Raw genomic sequence first — 20,907 nt, forward strand, 5'->3', positions numbered from 1 at the left:
TTCTTTTTTTCACCAAAACACTTAATTTTCTCTGAAGTTTCAGTGTACTGCTGCTAGATTCTGATCTAAGAGTCTTACCTCAGCAGGAGAAAGGGAGACAGAGGGACGTGGAAAGAATAAGCTGGAGGGATTCAAGTCCAGGCCTCCAGATACTATCAAACAATTCTCAAGTTGTTCTTCCAAATCAGGCTTACCAGAACCCATAAGCTCAACAATATTACTATCTGCTTCCACACAAAATAAAACAGAGTTTCAGTGGAGACCATAAGGCTACCAGGTCACATAAATAGAAATTGCTAGGGACTAGAGTTTGAATGTCTTCAAATGCAGGCAACTTGGCCATGCTGCTTTTAGTCTGGGGATTCCCTGCCTTATACTCACCTACTGCGCCAATTCTCAATGCAGATTACTGGGCTTCAGGCCAGGTTTCATTCATCAGATGTTTTGTGTGTAGGTCTCAGAGTAATAGCATTCCAAACACTGAAACTTAAGCACAGGGCCAGAATGATAGTGCCGGGGGTAAGGTGCTGTGTTGCTTATGACTGACCTTGGTTTATATCCCTGTCACAACTTAGGGTTCACCAAGTACCGTCTGGAGTGATCCCTAAGCACAGAAACAGAGGTACACCCTGAGAACTGGGGTTGGGTCCAAAAATGATAATAATTGGATAAATAAAATTGGTGAGCCATTGGATAATAATTCATTTTCCCCCATCTGTCATCTGCTGTGGGGGTGTCTTATTTCTCCTTAGGCTTTGGTTTTTCTCATGTGTAAATGGGGATGACTAGCTAAGGGCTAACTCAAAAACTCTGGCTATAGATTATCTTCAAACTGATCAGTCTGGGATCAGTACAGGGAGACACAGTACAGGGGTTCAAGTGCTTGCCTTTGTAGCCCAACACTACAGAGTGTGGCCTAACCTCTCCCCCTAAAACAAATAAAATTCAACAACAAAACTGCAAGCTGTCAGTGGCCAGATATACTCTTTAAATATCAGGGTCATTGAGCTATTTTGTGTCACTGAATTTATAGTTGATACACAAATATTCATAGGTTTCCTAGAACCTAGGAAAATTATATTTCATCATGCAGCATTTTAAGTATATTCCTCCCTAAAGTCCCGACTAGAGGGACTGGAGAGTCGTACATGGGGATGGTGCTTGCCTTACGTGCTCCAGACCCTATGTCCATCCCTGGCACCGGATAGGGTCCTATGGGCACCACGAGGAGTAATTACCGAGTTCAGACCCAGGAGTAACCCCAGAATATTGCCAGGTGTAACTCAAAAACTGAAAATAAAATGAAGTCCAGACTAGGGCTAAATGACTCCTTTAGGTCTTTCATTCTTTGGTGAGTTTATCAATCTTTGATGCTTTGGCATTGCTAGATATAAGGAACTCATTGATGGTTTTAATTTTCTATTTAGTCTGAAGTCACAAAGTAATATAGCTCTAGAAAACCAGGCATCCTATCTGTAGGACTCATTCTTTTGAAGCCATTTTTAGTTCCCTTCAGCTTCTTTCTTTCTTCCTTCCTTTCTTTCTTTCTTTCTTTCTTTCTTTCTTTCTTTCTTTCTCTCTCTCTCTTTCTCTCTTTTTCTTTCTCTCTCTCTCTCTTTCTCTCTCTCTCTCTCTCTCTCTCTCTCTCTCTCTCTCTCTCTCTCTCTCTCTCTCTCTCTCTTTCCCTGAGTTTTACAACAGAGAAAGGAAAGCGAAGACCTAGAGGCATTGTCAAACAAGTCCAGCCATTCAGTGGAGAGGTTTCCAGATAAGAAGGATCTGAAGGACTTCCCATGGGCGTGAGGGAAATAGCACACGCCATCCGGGGAAGAGGACCAGGAAATCACTTCTTGTTTTTCTAACTGGAGCCAGGCCTCCGGGATGGCCGTGTGAGGCTCTGGGAGGCGGGGAGGCCGTGTGAGGACCAGAGCTGGGAAGGCGCAGTTAGGGGTGCGGAGCACCAGTGCTGCCTGAGCCCTCACCATGAGTCCTGCTTGTCTCTCTCTTTGCTGGGTGTGAGGAGGCTGCCAGGCCCATGGCCTCCTAGAGGATACCTGGGAGTGTTTCGGCATTTGAGCAGCGCAGGAGCCGGCCTAGAGACAGCAGCTGTGGCCAGGTAACAGGCTTTGTCTTGCTGTGGTCTGTGTTCTTCTGCTGGGAGACCACAGGTCCGCCTCAGCCGTGGTGTCGCTTGTAAGGCATCTTGCAGTTATCAGTCTCGGCTTGGTTTTCTTTTCTGTCTCGGAGATGTGTCTGGGGGAAGTTGAAGCCATGGGTGTTCGAGAGCCTTTGTGTGCCTTGGGGAGTTGGTCAAGTTAGTTTCTGTGTTTAAGGAGATTGAATATCAGGCAACTGGCTGGTATTTGTTTAGGGTTTTCCCTAAAGGAAAAAAGGAATCTCTCTCTCTCTCTCTCTCTCTCTCTCTCTCTCGCTCACTCGCTCTGTGTGTCTGTGTCTTTGTATTTTCTGTCATTGCTGTCTTTGTCTTTCTGTCTCTCTCTTTCTCTCTCTCTCTGTGTCTCTGTCTCTCTTTATGTCTCTGTCTCTCTGTCTCTGTCTCTCTCTCTCTCTCTCTCGCTCACTCTGTGTGTCTGTCTTTGTATTTTCTGTCTCTGCTGTCTTTGTCTTTCTGTCTCTCTCTTTCCCTCTCTCTGTGTGTGTCTCTGTCTCTCTTTGTGTCTCTGTCTCTGTCTCTGTCTCTCTCTCTCTGTCTCTCTCTCTCTCTCTCTTTCTCTCCCAAAGATGTGGCATAAAGATGTTCATCCATGAATTTGCGCTGTTATATTCTAATAGCCAAGCTGCACGTGTGTAATCCCCAGAGAAGGGGGTCTTGGGCCTCAGATGGGGCATAGGGTGCTGTCAACGCCCAGGAAAGTTCTGGGAACAAAGGGCAATCTTTGAAATGTGAATTGGGCCCACTACAACCTTCAGCCCATGACTGGGCAAAAGAGGGCAGAGAGTGTTGGAAGGCAAAGCAGGACAGGTGCTGGGGATGAAAAATGCCTTGCATATTCCAGAAGGGAGAAAAAGTTCTCTGATGTCTAACTTGCTTATCATTTGTTTTCCACCACTTTGTCAGGTCACCCCGTTTCACAGCAGTCAAGTTTTTCTTTCATAATGGGATAATAATGCCTTTGGTCTTTTATGTTTGTTACACAAATAATACATTTTTTGGGTATTTGTTGTATTTCAGAAATCCAGTAATTTCACACAGTAGAATAGTTCTACCTGCTTCTTCCAGTCCTATGCCCTATTCTTTTCAAGCCGCTTCCTACAGTTACCCATCAATACTTTCATGATTTATTTTCTGTCTTCCCAACTCTTAGACCAAGCCAGGGCATAAAAGCAAATAATTCATTGTTAGGTTTGCGAATTGGTTCTTGATAACGCCTTCCTCTCACTAGAAAGACAGCATGATATATGGGAGTGTGAACAGTGTTCTTTTACCACTGAGAAAAGTCCAAGAACGTTTTACTCATTTTTACTATTATAATTTTTGTTTCAGGTATTAAAAATCTGTATTTCTGAACTAGGGTTTGAGTTTTGAATACTTTTAGGAAAGTCTGAGTTTTAGTCACTTTTACACTTATTATTTTTATGTTTGGGCTTTGGCAATTAATAATATAAAAATAAACTTTACATAGATCCAAATCTGTGTTCTTTTTTTTTTTTTTTTTTTTACTTTTGATTTTTGGGCCACTCCCAGCAGTGCTCAGGGGCTACTCCTGGCTCTGCACTCTGGAATCACTCCGGGTAGGCTCAGGGAACCATACAGGATGCAGAGAAGAGTTGGCCACCTGCAGGGCAAGTGTCTTACCCGCTGGACTATCTTTCCTGCTCTCAAATCTGTTTTCTAACTGGCGGTTTGAGACTCTTTCTGAAAAGATATCAAAGATGGTAATGTTCTAAAAATAAAAGAGAATAAAACAGAATATTAGAACAAAAACAGGTGGGGTAGGATGGATTCCCTTTGTACTTAAATGATTTCAATGATAGGTTCCCTTTCTATCACTTTCAGTCTTCTTTAAAAATGGAACATTTTAGTTTTTCCTCTATACCTGTTAGGAAATAAGTGAATAATAAATCACTATAAACAGGTCATTGTAGACTTGTAAGAAGAAATTTGGAAAGAAGTTAAAATAAAAGAGCAATGTAAAATACCAAAATAATCACAATTTGATACATATTCTTGCTGTTTTTCAATCTGTTTCGACACCAAACTAGAAAGGTACTTGGCCCTGCTGGTTTTGGATGTACCATGATGTTTTGCTGATCATTCTGTTTTGTTTCCCTGCCTTGATTTCATCTCCTCGTCCAATTAGCTATTTCACCTACTGCATGTTGTTAACTTCTCATAACAGAGACATACTCTGCTTTCAACATGTCAGAGATTCAACAATTATAAGAAATACAAAATATAGCTTTAGAAGTTCTTTCTTTCTTTCTTTCTTTCTTTCTTTCTTTCTTTCTTTCTTTCTTCCTTTCTATTTTGGGTCACACCCAGCGATGCGCAGGGTTTACTCCTAGCTTTGAATTCAGGAAATACTCCTGGCGGTGCTCAGGTGACCTTATGGGATGCTGGGAATTGAACCCCAGTCAGCCGTGTGCAAGGCAAATGCTCTACCCACTGTACTATCATTGCAGTTCCTGTGAGGATGGGCTGGAGCGATAGCACAGCATGTAGGGTATTTGCCTTGCACGTGGCTGACCCGGGTTCGATTCCTCCCTCCCTCTCGGAGAGCCCAGCAAGCTACTGAGAATATCCCGCCCGCACGGCAGAGCATGGTAAGCTCCCCGTGGCATATTCGATATGCCAAAAACAGTAACAACAAGTCTCACAATGGAGACGTTACTGGTGCACGCTTGAGCAAATTAATGAACAATAGGAGGACAGTGTTACAGTGCTATTGTGAGGATTAAAGGCATGTGACATAGAGGGTTAAAGTGATTGGCTGGATTCTACAGGTTTTGTAGAACATGGCAGATATCTATCTATCTATCTATCTATCTATCTATCTATCTATCTATCTATATATATATACCTATATATATATTTCAAGTTACTACTTGGTCTAGATTTTAATAAATTGTAGTACTTGCTGTCTGACACCCTAACCCCAGAAATTTAACCAGAACAAATAATTCCCAGAGACTTCCCTAGATCAAATAAGTAAGAATCTCTAGGACAGAGACTGAGGCACGTCATTGCTGGATGTGTTTCTATTGTGCAGGAGAGTGAGAAGCGCTTATCTGCTACTATAATAGATAAATGAAGAAACTGAGAAGTAGACCAATTAAGAAGTATTTTGTGTAGCTTAGAAGTTGGGACTAGAAGTGCCAACAGCCACGTGCATCGTGCATTAGGATTCTGGCTATTTTTGAGAGGAATGACCCACCTTGCATCTGCACATAAGATTGAAGAGTTTTCCAGATCTCCTGAAAATAGCAGTTCCTTTTGAATTTTAATTAGTAAAACCCCACTGACTTCACTCCAGATAAACTGGCTCCCTAGTACTTGCAATTTACAAAATCAGATGAAATGTTCTAGGTAAACAGGATGTGTTCTTCTAGTGCCAAATGATTGTGGGGTCAGACATTTTATTCAAGGCCACTTTTATGTGTTGTGTCCCAATCCCAAGAAAAAGGAGAAAAATCAGACAAATTCCTCTTCTTTTCTCCTCCTTCCTCTCTTCCTTCACATTCTTCCCCTTCTCTTCTATCACTTTTTCCTTCTCTTCCATCTTTCACCTTCTCCTCCTCTCCTTCCTTCTTCTTGCTCTGCTGGAGATTAAAACTCAGGGCCTTGCATATTCAAAGCAAGTGCTCTGTCACTGAGCTACATCCCTTGTCCAAGACTAATTTATTCTTAGCATAGCCCTCTACTTTTTTCATGATGGTTTGTTACAGACATTCAATATTCCAACACTAATCCCATCACCAATATCACTTTCTCGCCACCATTGTCTCCATTTTCCCAATCATTCCTTAAGTCTGCTTTCAAAACATGTCCTCAGTAATTTATTTTATATTGCATGTAACTACAAAATGGTTAATAAAGTGATCAAAAACTACTTCAGTAAAAGAAAATTTGTGAAACTTGTTCTATCTCACCATGTGGAACTAAGTCCTTATCTGAGGGTTTGCTAACTTGTTGCTGCCCTTAATAATTTATTTTGTATTGCATGTAACCGCGAAATGATTAATGGAATGATCAAAAAGTACTTCAGTTAAAGAAGATTTGTGAAAATACTATCTCACCATGTGGACTTAAGTCCCTATCTGGGGGTTTGCTAAAATGTTGCAGCTCATTAAGCCTTTTGTGTTAATGCTTTTGTTAATCAAACTTATTTGGCTTCTATGTTACATCCCCATTCAATCTGATGTGCTCTTACCGGGATGTTAATATTGTAGACTTTGGAGATGTTGAGTGCTCTAGGAAAATCCAGATTATTTAACTGGGCAGTGAACTCACATGGAGGCAGTGGTGGAACATGGGTGTGGCTGCCAGGGTTTCTGGAAGTACGGGGAGGTGTGGGGTGGGGAGGTCACCCACCCAGACTCCATGAAAGTCTAGACTTTTCAGCCATAAAAACATGAATTTTTCAACAGATTAGCACCTCCATGGAGTTCATTTGTGAGGCTGTGAAATCCAGCCAAAAGCATCGTGGCAGCTATTGGGACGTGAGTTGACTGAAAATGTGGGTGCTTCATCTTTGGTAGGGTAGAAATTTGGCCCACGCCCAACCCCCTCCCAAGTTCACCCAGATGATCTCAGCCTGGACTGGTGTATGCAAGAAATTTTTGCAACTAGTTGATCTTTTTGAGACTTACTTATGAGTCTGTGAAAGGGATCGGGTAGATGGGCTTGCAGGGAAGCAGTAGAGGGGTGTGGGTGTGGCTGCTTGGTCTTCCAGACTCCAAGAAAGCCCAGAGTTTTCGGCCATAAAAACCTGATGTACCTAAAATTTTCGGCAGATTAACATCCATGTGGAGCTCAATTGCAAGGCAGTAGTGATTTATTATTAGTCTTTGGTGTAATGTCTAGCTCCTTTACAGAGAATACTCTGCATATCCATATCTGTGCAAGAGGAGTCCTTTCAGTTTATCTTAGTTTTCCCAGTACCTACAAATTTGGGCCTAGGGTAGGTGCCACAGAAAAGCCTGTTGAATTAAGTAATGTATTATCTTCAAGTATACTGTAAATTCAGGTGTTATTTGCCAGCTCACCAAATAACAGTTTGCATTGCAGTTTACATCATCGGTTTCTGGTCGTGCTCATTAAATTGAATTTTGCCAGTTTGCTAGAATATAATTACAAATGAGAAGTCTATAAAATCCCAACTCGGTGGGGGTACCTATGCTGGGGAGATTTGATAAGTGTAGTGGAATCAAAGATCAGAGCATACTTTCTTTTAATTAACTTATTCTTCTTGAGGACTGAAGAGATAGCACAGCGGGTAGGGCGTTTGCCTTACACGCGGCTGACCCGGGTTTGATTCCTCCATCTCTCTCTCGGAGAGCCTGGCGAGCTACCGAGAGTATCCCGCCCACCTGGCAAGCTCCCCATGGCATATTCGATATGCCAAAAACAGTAACAACAGGTCTCACAATGGAGACATTACTGGTGCCTGCTTGAGTAAATCGATGAACAATGGGAGGACAGTGCTACAGTGCTACAGGGCATTCTTCATGAGAGGCAAGCACAGGCACTGGACACCTCATTAATGATGTAATCTTTATTAAGTGTGTACCACTTATCAAACAGTAGTTTAAGTAGTCAATAAGAATTGTCCACTCATGCTGGGTTCGATTCCCAGCATCCCATCTGGCCCCCAGCACCGCTAGGAGTAATTTCTGAATGCAGAGCCAGGAATAACCTCTGTCCATCACTGGTGTGACCCAAAAAAGAAAAAAAAAGAAAAAAAAAACATCAGTTTCTTATCAGTATAATGGGAATAATGACAATTTTAAAAACTATGTGATTTGTGGTTTTAAATAAATCTGGTGAATGTAATATTTTAGCCTAATGTCTGAAACACTATACAAGCTTGACAAATGAGGTGCCAGAGTAATAGTATAGCTAGTAGGACACTTGCCTTGCATGAGGCTTACTCGGGTTGATCCCCAAAATCCCATATGGTTCCCTGAGCCCCACCAGGAGTCATTCCTGAGTGAAGAGATAGATGGGAGTAAGCCCGAGCATTGCCACTGTAGCCAAAAAGCAAATATGTTTTTGAAAGGGCTTGATAAAGGAAAACGAGTGTTACTAAGAGAATAAATGAGACCTGATATGATAAGTCAAACTCAGAAAGGAGAAATGGAGCATTTTAGTTGACAAGAATAGTATGAAAAGAAACTAAGAGGTCATATTCATTCAACCAAGATTTGCTCGAGTGGGCACCAATAATATCTCCATTGTGAGACTTGTTGTTACTATTTTCGGCATAGTGAATATTTCACCGGGAGCTTGCCAGGGAGGCGGGATACTCTTGGTAGCTTGCTGGGCTCTTGAGAGGGACGGAGGAATTGAACCCAGGTTGGCCGCATGCAAGGCAAACACACTAACTGCTGTGAAATCACTCCAGTCCTTGCTTCTTGGCCTTTTGACTAAGATCAAGTGTAGTATCAAAGTATTATGAATGAAAAATGTGACAGAGCTAGGTTTACATGAGTTTTTGACAATCATGCTTCCCTAGTAATTAGCCTCGAGTATTCTCCAGGCATTTAACAATATTTTACGCACTTAAATGTGGCCTAGAAGGAATCTATGAAAAATGGTATTCTGGGCAAATTAATCAGTTTAACACTGCATCAACTATTTGATAGAGATGAAAGGAAGGAGGGAACCCATTAAGATTACTGTCATCATCCAAGTGTGAGTGATAATGTCTAAAACAATGGAATAGCCAAGGAAAAACTGTTTTAACATGAGTTGCTACTACTACAACTGCTCCCAATTCTTTTGTCTATTAATAACAATGCATCTGTTAGCCTGGGAAAGTGGAAACAAAAGCCAACAGTTTAGTTGCAAATCTGAGAAGAGTTGTGTTGAGACAGTAGTGTGAGAATGATGAAAGGCACATTAAGTTTTGAATGAGCTGAATATAGTCCTAAGTGGGAACTGTAGAGTTGAGGAGACATTCCTAATATTAAACAAAAATATCAGGGTGGAAATTAAGTTTTGAAAATGCAATTTATAATTAAAATTATGGAGGACAACAAACTCCTAAGAAAAAGGGATCAAGATAAATTTCAAGAAAGATCTGGGTTAGAGCCACAGAAAAGCAGCAGGAGGAAGAAGATTGAACCATCCATACACCAGGGCAGGAAGACCCAGAAGAGGAAAAAGCAGAACAGAAAGAACAGGGCTCAAATGGAATCAGAAATCAACAAGAAATCAGGCAGGACATTTATACGGCATTATAAACCAATATAGATTGATAAAATTGTGATTAAAAAAACACATCAGGGAGAAATGAGAACTTGTGAAGAATAAAATTAGCTTTTTCTTTGTAAAATACTTTCTAAAGTGTGTTGGAAGCAAAGTTAGACTGTCCAGATCAAGAAAATCTTGATATGAAAATTTCTGGGTGCTGTATTTTCTGGAAAATATTATTGTTAATATTTGAGTGGCACACACACAATTCTTTTTAAACAATATCCCCAGAAGAGAAAATGAAGACATAAGAGATGTCCCTAGATATGGAGAACAATTTCTAGTGCCAGGAAGTTATGCCAAAAGGAAAAGAAAAAGAAGATGGTGGTGCCAATTATTATAATGGGGCAATATTGTAAGTCACATTCTAAATAACTTCCCAAACTCTCCCTCATTTACTGCTACCTCAGTCACTCAGTTCTACCCTGTAGGCCCTACCACAGACTGACACACAATCCAGCACTAAGTGGCCCAGACACCCCTGCTCCTCCAGCGAACAGAGATTGCTCTAATCAGTCCATTATTGTTATTATTAACATAATTCAATGCTCTATACAGGGCTACCCTCCATGGCATTTGGAATACACCCCAACATTGTTTTGCCTGGGCTTAGGGAAGCCCTTCCACATGGTAAATGAAAGTAACAAGATAGCGTTGATAAGAACAGAGTTAGGAACTGAATGTTTTCATAAAGATGGCAATCTCGTGCTTAAAGGTTAAAAACCACCAGTGATTTACAACAAGGAAAAAGATAAAAGGTTATCTGAGCAGCACACATGTGCAGTGTGTTTTGGAAAACTTGACCCCATTGTGTACAAACAAACGTTCCTCTGTAATCTGATATCACGGAGCTACCTCAACACAATGTTGCTGCTGGACTGTATTCCAAGGAAAAGAAAATTAAATAGGAAAAAAATTTCAAGGCAGTCCTTTAATTGGCATTGTGTTTTGCATTTCTGTTAAATAAATATTTAGCTTTTAGTTCTGCATGAGCAAAAGATGAGTCATCTAATTAAGTAAGGCCAGCTAAGATAGGTCTTATCACCTCTGCAGTCAAAAATATATATATATCTGTAAAGGCAGACTCTTAAAGTTGTACTCAAGGACTTGTAATTTGCATCACTACAATTCAGGGGGTAGTTTATTGATGTTGTCTGTCCCTACTGCAAGTTCACATTTCATGAAGATAAGCAAAGAGTAATAATCCCAGTAAAATTTTCACTCAAACTCCTGAAGGTCTAGTGCTGGCATCCATCATCTAACATCAAAGGAACTCTGAGCTGAGTTATTCTCTAGTGGTAGAATCAAATTACGTGCACATCTATCTTCAATCTCTCACCTAGTCTTTGGATCAGAAACCCGTGTTCTAAAAATGAGCATAGTCTGTCCTCCAGGTCATGGGGAAGAGGTCAAAGGAAGATACCCTTAAAAGAATAAAAGAAGTTGACTATTTAGTTAGTCATAAGCCAATGTTTAGTAAGATGCAAGACTTCCCTTGATATTATCCTCCCACGCATCACAATGAATTCTTTTCTCAAAAAGAAAGCCATGAATATAAATGACATCACTCACTTGTGTGGAACATAAAAGCTAAGCAATTTACATATGGGAAGACTCTCTTCCTGAACTTTGTAACCAAACTTCCTGAGTTTTACAACTCACCATCTCTTAAGTCCTTACCTCCCTCATTCTCTGAACCTTTTCCCATAAGATTTCCTTCCCATCACTCCAGTGAGATCCACTTTGCTTGAAACACATCCGGTCTCTACCCAATGGACAATCTGATCCTCCACTTTAATGGCCTTTTCTGCATGGTTGGACACGACCACACTGCTGCTTGCAACCTGACATTTCCAGAACTCTCTGCAATTCCTCCTTGTCTCTGTTTCTCATTCCCAGTTGATCATCTTCGTTGACTAGATTTTTGAGCATTGGAATCATGTAGGCATAATTTGTTCCTACATCTTCTCTACTCTTTGTACCGTCTTCTTAAATTTTACTCACTCTTACGGTTATAAAGACAAGGACTGCCTGTCCTCACACCTGCTCACTGCACCAGTTTTATCTCATACCCATGTACTAATTTTTCCTTGGGTTCTGACTAGGCCCTTGGACCTTTTAAAAAGCTGTCATTTTCTGCCTTGAGGCCTTTGCAGAGGATCTTCTTTTCACCAAAAACCCTTCCCCTCCTCTCCCTACAATTTCCTCTCGTGCTGATAAGAGGTGAAGTGACTTGCTCCAGACTGGAAAGTCAATTAATGGCAAGGTAAGGTTAGAATTCATGTTTTCAGTTCCCTGGATAAAAGTTAATACTGAGACAGTCTTCCACTTATGCAGGTTGCTATTCTACCCAGAATATCTTTTAACTGAAGTGGCATCGTTTTCCCCAGTGAAATTGATTGTTTTATTTATAATTTTGCCACAATAATATAGTATCTTTGTGGCCTTGGTGAGTTACTCTTACTTTTAAAAACTCCATTTTGTTATCAGAAAAATAGAGATGATTTAGTAGTATGATGGGATTGTAGACAGAGTTAAATGACATAATCTAAGGAGAAAACTCAACACCCGAAACATGGTAAGCACCCAACAAATGAGAGGACTCTGTAATTATCATCATAATCATCACCACTGACGATTATTTGTGTGGGGAGGAGGGGGCACGCGCGTGCATACTGTTTTGGGTCCACAAGTGGCAGTGCTCAAGAAACTGAGGTTCATTGGAATTAAGTGTCCTGTCCAGAGTTATGAGTGGGGAGCTGGGATCGTAACTCTAGTCTGTTTTGCTGGAAAGCCAGTGGTCTGTCTCAACAACAGTCAACTACAGGAAGGAGGGAATCACCTGAAGCTAAATGCATTCAAATTTAGTCTCTTTTCTAGAGAGACCAAAAATAGCTTTGGATTATTTTGGTGATGATGACTGTTCAGGAGAACAATGACTCCTGAAAACCATGCCCCTGTCTACTCACGATGGTTAGACAAGCTGTACAAGGGAACTTCCGTAAGTGGCTTAATATCATCCTTGGGGGGGGGTGGGGGGTGGGCAGAACAATAGTACAGCTGGTAGGGCCTTCCCTTGCACACAGCCAACCTGAGTTTGATCCCTGGTACCCCATATGGTCTCCCAAGCACTACCAGGAGTAATTCCTGAGTGCAGAGCAAGGAGTAAGCCCCGAGAACTGCTGAATGTGACCCAAAAAGCCAAAAAAAAAAAATGCTTTGTGTTATTTTATCCTCTCTTTTGTTTTCGTTTTTCCACTGAAGTATATTATTTGTATAAATATAGTACATCCCTAGGAAAAGAATCTCAAAGATTCTCTTCCTGTGTGTTTCCATTTTGCTTTTTCATGGTCCAAGATACAAGTTAAAGCTGTCGGCACAGCGGAATCAAAGTGATGGGATGGAAGCAGTTGGTTTTGCCATTTTTCTAAACCTTTGAAATACATAGTATCTCCAGGAGTGGTTATTCCATGGCTGTTTAAACTGCTTATGGAGTTTACAACAATTTTCCAAGCTCTGTGGCCATCAGTGATTTTATATATGCTAATGTCACCATGCTTCATTATCACACATGTAAACTGGATGATTTAGGGAGTGCATCCTAAAACTCTGCTAGAGCTGCCATTGTTTCTGGTGTTCTGGGAGTAGCAGCCAGGACATTTTTGTGCACCATTAAGGTGGCAAGGAAATACAGTGGAAAGTAACACTCCCCGCCCCCCCGAAACAGAGACAGCTGTCTCTGTGATTTTCACTTGGTGTGAAATTTTCTTTCTCCATACATTGCATATCCTTCAGGGTCTAGCCAGTGACCATCGTCACTCCAAAATTCACCATCTCCCTTGTATCCTTAATGGTAGCCCTGGATCTCACTTGCAAGACTGATCAACTTGACGATAGAATGCACCTTGTTACTTAGTAACTAAGTGGCCTGTGTAACTTCTCTACCTTTCTGGGACTTCATTTTCTTATTGTGAATTAGCATTGAAATTGTCCCGAAAATGAGCAGTAAATGGACTGAGTGTACTTTGCTCTGAGAGCCCATACAAGCAACTAGTAAATAATGCCTTTTCAGCTGATATGTTTTCTTTCAATCTTTCTTTAATTGTTTGTTTCATGCCTTTCCAATGATATTGAAGGAGTTTAGGGAGCAAGTGTCATAACTCATTTCAGTTTATGAATACGTAGCATAATTCCCAAATTCTCCATAGAAACACTCTATTTTTTGCTTTATCCATGCGCAGCACATTAAATAAGATGTGTAACACAATATCAAATAACAACCTAAACTATTGAGTTCCAGCAAAATCTACTGGGTAAATCACCCCTGAGTTCACAGACTCTATAAGCAACTCACTCATCTGCAATGAATTTATTGCCTACTTAAGTTTATCTCCCCATAGAAAAATTATGTTTCTGAGGAGAGTTGTGCAAGGCATTACAATTAGAGCAATATGGAAAAGAGCAATGGAATGCAGAAATATGGATCTGAAAAATTCAAAGGCATTAAAAACAGCTCAAATGGATGCAGATTCCCTCAAAGTTGCCACTGCCCCTCCCCCAGAACTTTGTTGGTTTGGGGCAATACTAAATAATAAGCACATGGAATAAAATGACAAGGGAACTCCCCCAGCAATTGTTCTGATGCAAAGTTGGGGAAAGGAACCAGGGACAGGTAAAGCCCAAATACTCCAGAAATTTCCTTCTCGGGTATTGATACCCAGTGTTAAGAGGAGGAATTGCATACCAGATGAAATTTATGAACAGAAATAAAAACTGAAGAAAGAACGGAGGCCCCAGAATCTAGACTGATGGTCCGACTGTCATCTATCTTCTATTCCCCAAGAGAAGCCAAAGAGAAGATGAAGCAATGCTTCCAGGAAGGAGAATCAAGGGCACTTGAGAGCATGGGAAGGTCAGACAGTGTAGAGCTCAAGAACAAAATCTTTTCCAAAAGAAATCCCATTCTTGCCCAAATTAGCTTGCAATCCCTTTATTGGGTCATCAGACATCACGTGCCATTTTATTTATTTTATTAATTTATTTTAATGAATCATCGTGAGGTACAGTTACAGACTTACAAACTTTTGTGCTTACGTTTCAGTCATACAATGACCGAGTACCCATTCCACCACCAGTGCCCATTCTCCACCACAAATGGTCCCAGCATCCCTCTCACCAACCCAACAGCCCCCAAGTCCCCCCACCCCCCTACCCCCCACCTCTGTGGCAGGCGCATTCCCTTTTACTCTCTCTCTCCCTTTGGGTGTTGTGGTTTGCAATCAGTGGCCATCATCACATGTCATTTGGAGAGCATAGTCCTATCTTACACAACAAATAAGTTGGTTTACTCCTCTCCTCCACCCCTCAGTAAAGCCTGGGTAGACCCAGGCTGATGAAAGTTTCCAGAAAAGCAGCCGATGGAGAGAACTGGTTGTTTCTAAGATTTGGTAGCAGTTTCCAGATATGTTTCAGACTGGTGTTACAATGGCAAGTCCTGATGAAAATCATTCCATGAGAGGATGTCTGTCATCCTCGACACAGACTGCTTCAAGGAACCCACACCCTCATTCTTTCAATGGAACACTGCTGAGAAACCAGATGACTTATTCCAGTCATGTAATTGCAGGGATTTACTTTACACTCTTTTTCTTCTAACGTCACAGACAGAAGAGTCAGAGGAGGCGAGGAAGTTGCTCACCACTGAAGGAGTGGTGGGTGTGAGATCATCTCTCCCAACTCTTTCTAAGATTCATACAAGTTGATGAGTTTGGCAGTGGTCGGTACTTGTAATTTAAAAGGAGAAAGTAAAGGGGATTGCTATAATTTTATTTCTTTTCTCTGCCTCTGTTTTTGTGACTCTTAGTTATTGGCTGTCTTATTCAGGGATATAAAATAAATATGAACTGCATTCCAGTGAATTAAATATTTAAAAGCTAGGGGATTTACAATTAAGGGAGCCCTACCAAAGACATATTACCTTGAATACAGAATGTTGCTGAGTGCTTTGAAAAGGATGGATGGATTTGGATTTTCCCCCATTATTAGTCAAGTTAAAGATCCTTCACTGACTTCCATTCAGATGAGAATGGTTATAAGGTGAAACTTAATAAAAGATGATTTTTTTTTGAAATTTTTTATTGAATCACCATGAATAATTTTTTATTGAATCACCCAGGGCTGAGATCTCCAAGCCTACTTGGATCAGGGCTGAGCATCCTCCACCCAGATCCCCAGATCCTCCATCTTCCAATAGGCAGGGGTCACACTCACCAACTGCCCCTCCCCTTCCCCCTCGCGCCGTGTAATCCCATCAATGGCCAAGACCTAGAGACTATAAAACCCAGCTCCCGGGTTTTATTGTTTTGGACAATCTTGCTTTGGACAATCTGGTAGACTATCGAATGTAACCTGCTCACATGGCAGAGTCTGGCAAACTTTCCGTGGTTCACCCAATATGCCAAATACCAGTAACAATGATGGGTCTCATTCTCCTAACCCTGAAAGAGACTTGAATGTGGCACTTTTTAGAATCTCAGGGCTAGGATGAAGGAGATGTTACTGGTGCCTGCTCGAGGCAATCGACAAACCATGAATTATGGAGTTATTTATGATTGGGTTAATGAAAGATTCTTGATGTAGAAGGAAATAGTTGCATTTAGGTCTGTCCCCATGTGTTGTAGATATCCCCTATAGCTGGGATCAATGTTCTGCTGGAGTAGACTGATGACATTTGTTTTCCCACTATTGTTGTTGATGTTGTTGTTTTTAATAGGTTGTTTTAATAGATTTTAATGATGTTAATTTTTAAATAATTCATTTGTGCAAGGGGACCCAGGGATATTTCCAGTGATGCTCAGCCTGCTTGGATAAGCCTGGCAGTGCAGTGTTCAGGGCTATCAGTGTTATATGGTACTTGGAGATCTCATGATGCATGAATGGACACAGAACCTCGGGCATACTAGATATGTGCCCTGCCACTTATGCTCTCTCCCTGGTCCCTTGACTATTTTTAAAATAGCCCTTTCTTTAAATTAACCTTTCTGGTGGAGAATCCCACCCCGGCTCTGTAACTAAGGTCTATACATAGTTGTTCTCTTTCTCTGCAATGGGAATCCATGGTAGGGATCTATGTCTGCATCACCCTGTCTATTGCTTTGCTATTTTATTTCCACCAAATAGGTGAGCAGAGAGAAGAATGTTAATTTAATCCATGATAACGACATATTTTACTGGGGAAAATTTGAACAGTGGAAAATATTGGTTTTAACTCATGACTTATATAAAGCACCAGACTTGACTGTTTGGGACCATTGTAGTTCTTACTATGATACAATAAACAAACAAAAAAAATTGGGAAACAATTAAAAGAAAGATACAGAATCCACTCTAGTCTCTCTAAGAATATGTGAGTTCTCCTCTGGAGACCACATACTAATTTTCATGAAATTTCAGTTTTTGAATCTCTGCCATTTGATGAAATGCCTCAATATGCAACCCCCTGGACCTTCTTCAGGTCTGAGAAGATTAAGGTCCTTCCTGATTGATTCTAGGCGCACAGTTGCTCTCATGGGTAAAATAATCCTGTCTAATACGCACAAAAGTCTGCTTTTTTTTTAACAAAGGAGGAAAAATTCCTAAGAGAACTAAGCTATGCCTTGCTGTACTTCCCTTTCTTCTCTTAAACATCTATTCTCATAACCTAAATTGCAAAGCATTTTCCAAAATTTATTGCGTTGCAGAATTTTTTAAAAATGTATTTGATGGCCAAGTTTGCAAATTGGGTCAATTTTCCAGGGCCTTACACTTCCTTTTTTTCCACTCGGGAAGAGGAAAGAGACCTCTGACAGTTGGTGATTGAAATACATGTCTCCTTGGCACATACCTCTTGGCTATCCTCTGTGGTTATCCTGGCCACAGTCCCTTGGCACTCTCTGCTCTGCCAGGGCCAAGGCCTGCCCTTCCTGCTGGTTGCCCTCTGAATTCCACTAACAATCAGGGGGATGACATTGCTGCCTGCAGCCATGGAGCTCTGGCTTTCAATGGCTTCAGGCAATTTTGTGAGACAATTGAAGGGGCATAATTATCCCCATCTCACAGATGAGAAAACTGGAACTCAGGGAAGATAAGTAGTTTACTCAAGGAATCCCACTTAGTTCCATTTGTAGTATTCTATCATAGCTTTCAATCCATTATTATTTTTTAGTCTACACAATATAGGTACAAAGAAAGAAGAGTCAGTCAGGAAAGAAGTCTCCACCAAGCTGTCTCTCTAAGCGGTCCTGAGATCCACCAGGGTTGAGATTATTTCACTTGATGCTCGCTTTTTAAATGCAACAGTGAGCCTTCTGGTCACTGAAAAACTTCTTATTTCATAACTGTAACTATAAATTCACCTACAAAGTGAATACATAAAATGGGAATGATTATGACAGTAATAGTCTATATTACAACAAAAGACTGGAATACAATTTATATTTTGATAACTCAGTTCAGTATTTTTCATAGTGATGAGTCAGAGCCTATTAATTGTGGTCATGAAATTAATGTAATTGATTGCTACAATAATTACAAGAAAAACTGGGTGAGATAAAATAGAACAGAAATGATAATACCAGCACATATGGAGGCAGCCATTGTAATCATTGTTCTCTGGTGCTGTTTGTTGGTATAGCATGTGTACTAAACGACCAAGTTAGTGTATAGTAGATCTGACCTGCTTTTTTCTTGATTTCTCTTTCCACCTTCTTCATCCCTCTCTTTTCCCCTTTCTCCATCTTCCCTCTGTCTGTAGCAGTGACAGAGGATTGAGTCCTGAGCTCATGAGTTCTTTTTTTTTTACAGAGTATGTGGTACCTTTTTTTTAACTTTATTAATTCAATCACTGTGAGATACATCATTACAAAGCTGTTCATGATTGTATTTCAGTCATACAGTCATACCCATCCCTCCACCAGAGTACATTTCCCCAGCACCAATGTCCCCAGGTTCCTTCCCATATCCCCCAGCCCCGACCCTCTGAAGGTTATCAAGAATATCTCTTACTTACTTTCAACCTCAGATCTTGTCCACCATGATCATTCCCATCTATTATTGTCATACTGGTTTCTTCTCTATCTTACCTACCCTCAGCCCCACACACACTCACACTTGTGGGTTCTTGAGTATTGTAAGAAGTCATAGTTTAGGGGGCTGGAGAGATAGCACAGCAAGTAGGGCGTTTGCCTTGCATGCAGCGGACCCGGCTTCAATTCCCAGCATCCCATATGGTTCCCTGAGCACCGCCAGGAGTAACTCTTGAGTGAAGAGCCAGGAGTAACCCCTGTGCATCACGAGGTGTGACCCAAAAAAGCAAAAAAAAAAAAAAAAGAAGTTTATTGTCTAGAGTGACAGTACAGTGGGTAGGATGTTTACCGTGCATGCAGTCAACACAGATATGCTCCCAGGGATCCCATATGGTTCCTTGAGTGCACCAGAAGTGATTTCTAAATACAAAGGTAGGAGTAAGCCCTGAGCACTATGGGGTGTGCTCTTCCCCCCTTCCATAAAAGTTATAGATTACTGGACACTCTAAATAGATAGATCTAGATCCCTCCTCAATGTCTAGTTCTATTATTTTTGCAGTGTATGTATGCTTCCTCCAGTCCCTACACTGTCCACTGATTCCAGTGTACATGACCTGATCTTGTCCCTATGCCCTTCTTTGTCTAGTGGGCACGTTCCAGTCATGTATCTGCAGCTGGAACCCTTGGACCCGTGTGCCATTTCAGGGTTTGCTGATCTGCAATCATTCATTGGACCTTTCCAAGGCTATAGCCCAGTGACTCCCTGCCCCCTTGGCTTTCCTTGATTCTTCAGTCACAACAATATGTGTGTGGGTGAGAGCCTCTGCTGTCCTGCCCTCCCCTAGGTTTTGATGAGGGGACAAAAAAGAGGCTTCCCTCGACCTGGGCTCGCATGTGGAGTCAAAGAAGGAGTTTGAAACGCAATCATGAACAATTTTGTAATGTTCTCCCTCATGGTGATTCAATAAAAATAGAAAAAACAAAACAAAACAGAAAAACAAAGAGAGGGAGTTTCTTAGATGGGGGCTTCCTTTTATCTCTTACTTTTTCCTACCCACACCCCTCCCTCACCCAACTTTTTCTGTTGTCTGCCTGTTTTGATGTCTTACCTCTTTGGTGGACTAGTTTTAATATGACAAGTAAAATTAACTAGATTACCTGGCATCTTCCCTTCACTTCCACTATAACTCCTGTGGATATAGGTGACACACTGAAACATCTGCTACCTTTGCTCTGTTTACAGGTACCATCCTCAATCCCTCCTTCCCCGACCCTTCCTGATGATGTCATTTCCTGTCCCAAGTGTGTGGTGTAGAGATTACTATATGTGGTACAAATGTTAATGCTCCTCCCTTCTAGTTTTAAATTTTATTTATTTATTTATAAAGTAAAGGTAAAGGTCCTCCCATTGATTGTCGATTTGCTCGAGCGGGCCCAGTAACGTCTCCATTGGAGACTTTGTTGTTACTGTGTTTGGCATATCGAATACGTCACGGGGAGCTTGCCAGGCCCTGCAGTGTGGGCGAGATACTCTCGGTAGCTTGCCTGGCTCTCTGAGAGGGACGGAGGAATCGAACTCGGGTCAGCCATGTTGGCTGCTTGTAAGGCGAACGCCCTACCACTGTGCTATCTATTGTTTTAATTTAATTTTTTAAAAGTTGTTCAAGATTTATTACATTCAATATTCCAAAACCAATCCCACTATGCCCCTTACTTTCTCCCTTCATTGAAAAGGACAGTTCACAGCACAATCTTTGTGACAGGGTTTGCTAGTTCTTTCCATGTTTGATAATATACATTGCTTTGTCTCTAAACCACCATATTTCCATTTTAGGTAAAGCCAGTCAAACGTGAAGAAATGAAATCCCCCAGGAAAACTACATTGTGCTTCATGTTTATTGTGATTTATTCTTCCCAAGCTACACTAAATTTGAATTTAGAGTCTATTGTTCATCCTGTGGTGAGTAAACTCATGCCTGCTATATTTTTCTATCACATTTTTCTGATTTCCTAGGAATGTCATAAATGGAAAATGCATTAAAAATTTAATCCTATGGGAAAAGCCACAAATGGCCGGGGAGTGTGTAGTGGATATAAATATATGTTAGTTTATTGGGCTAAAATTGACATACTCTAAAATCTGTTGTAGCATCAAGGGAATAGCTTTGTATCTTCCAGGGAAATAACCCAGGCATCTGTGAAACTGACAATAATTAGAAAGCAGATTTTAATAATTGAGCAGGACATACGCTCTCAAAAGATTCCTTTAACATAAGCACCAAACACACATTTTTAAAAGGTGTTAATTTGTGTGTCACAATTACAGATTTGTGTAGTTTGAAGGGGGCATAAATTATTCCTAGGCACTTTTTATCTAGGGATTTTTGTTGACAGTTATTTAGGTCACTT

General features: G+C 40.9%; 1 protein-coding gene across 5 annotated transcripts in view; it reads left to right on the forward strand.

Annotated features, from left to right (window-relative positions):
• The window catches only part of ADGRF5 (adhesion G protein-coupled receptor F5), a 122,410-nt gene that overhangs the window by 38,954 nt on the left and 62,549 nt on the right, over window positions 1-20,907 (forward strand). For 4 of the 5 annotated variants that reach the window (XM_056125950.1, XM_056125948.1, XM_056125951.1 and 1 more), the window contains exons 1-2: window positions 1,883-2,116; window positions 20,333-20,458. In XM_056125950.1, the coding sequence (XP_055981925.1) occupies window positions 20,357-20,458 (102 nt within the window). In that variant the 5' untranslated portion in view covers window positions 1,883-2,116; window positions 20,333-20,356. Of the gene's footprint in view, window positions 1-1,882; window positions 2,117-20,332; window positions 20,459-20,907 lie in introns of those variants that run through there. The other variant, XM_056125949.1, reaches the window with a different exon arrangement.

Source organism: Sorex fumeus, unplaced genomic scaffold (assembly GCF_029834395.1).
Source record: "Sorex fumeus unplaced genomic scaffold, SorFum_2.1 ptg000061l, whole genome shotgun sequence".
In the NCBI taxonomy this organism is placed as follows: Eukaryota; Metazoa; Chordata; class Mammalia; order Eulipotyphla; family Soricidae; genus Sorex; species Sorex fumeus.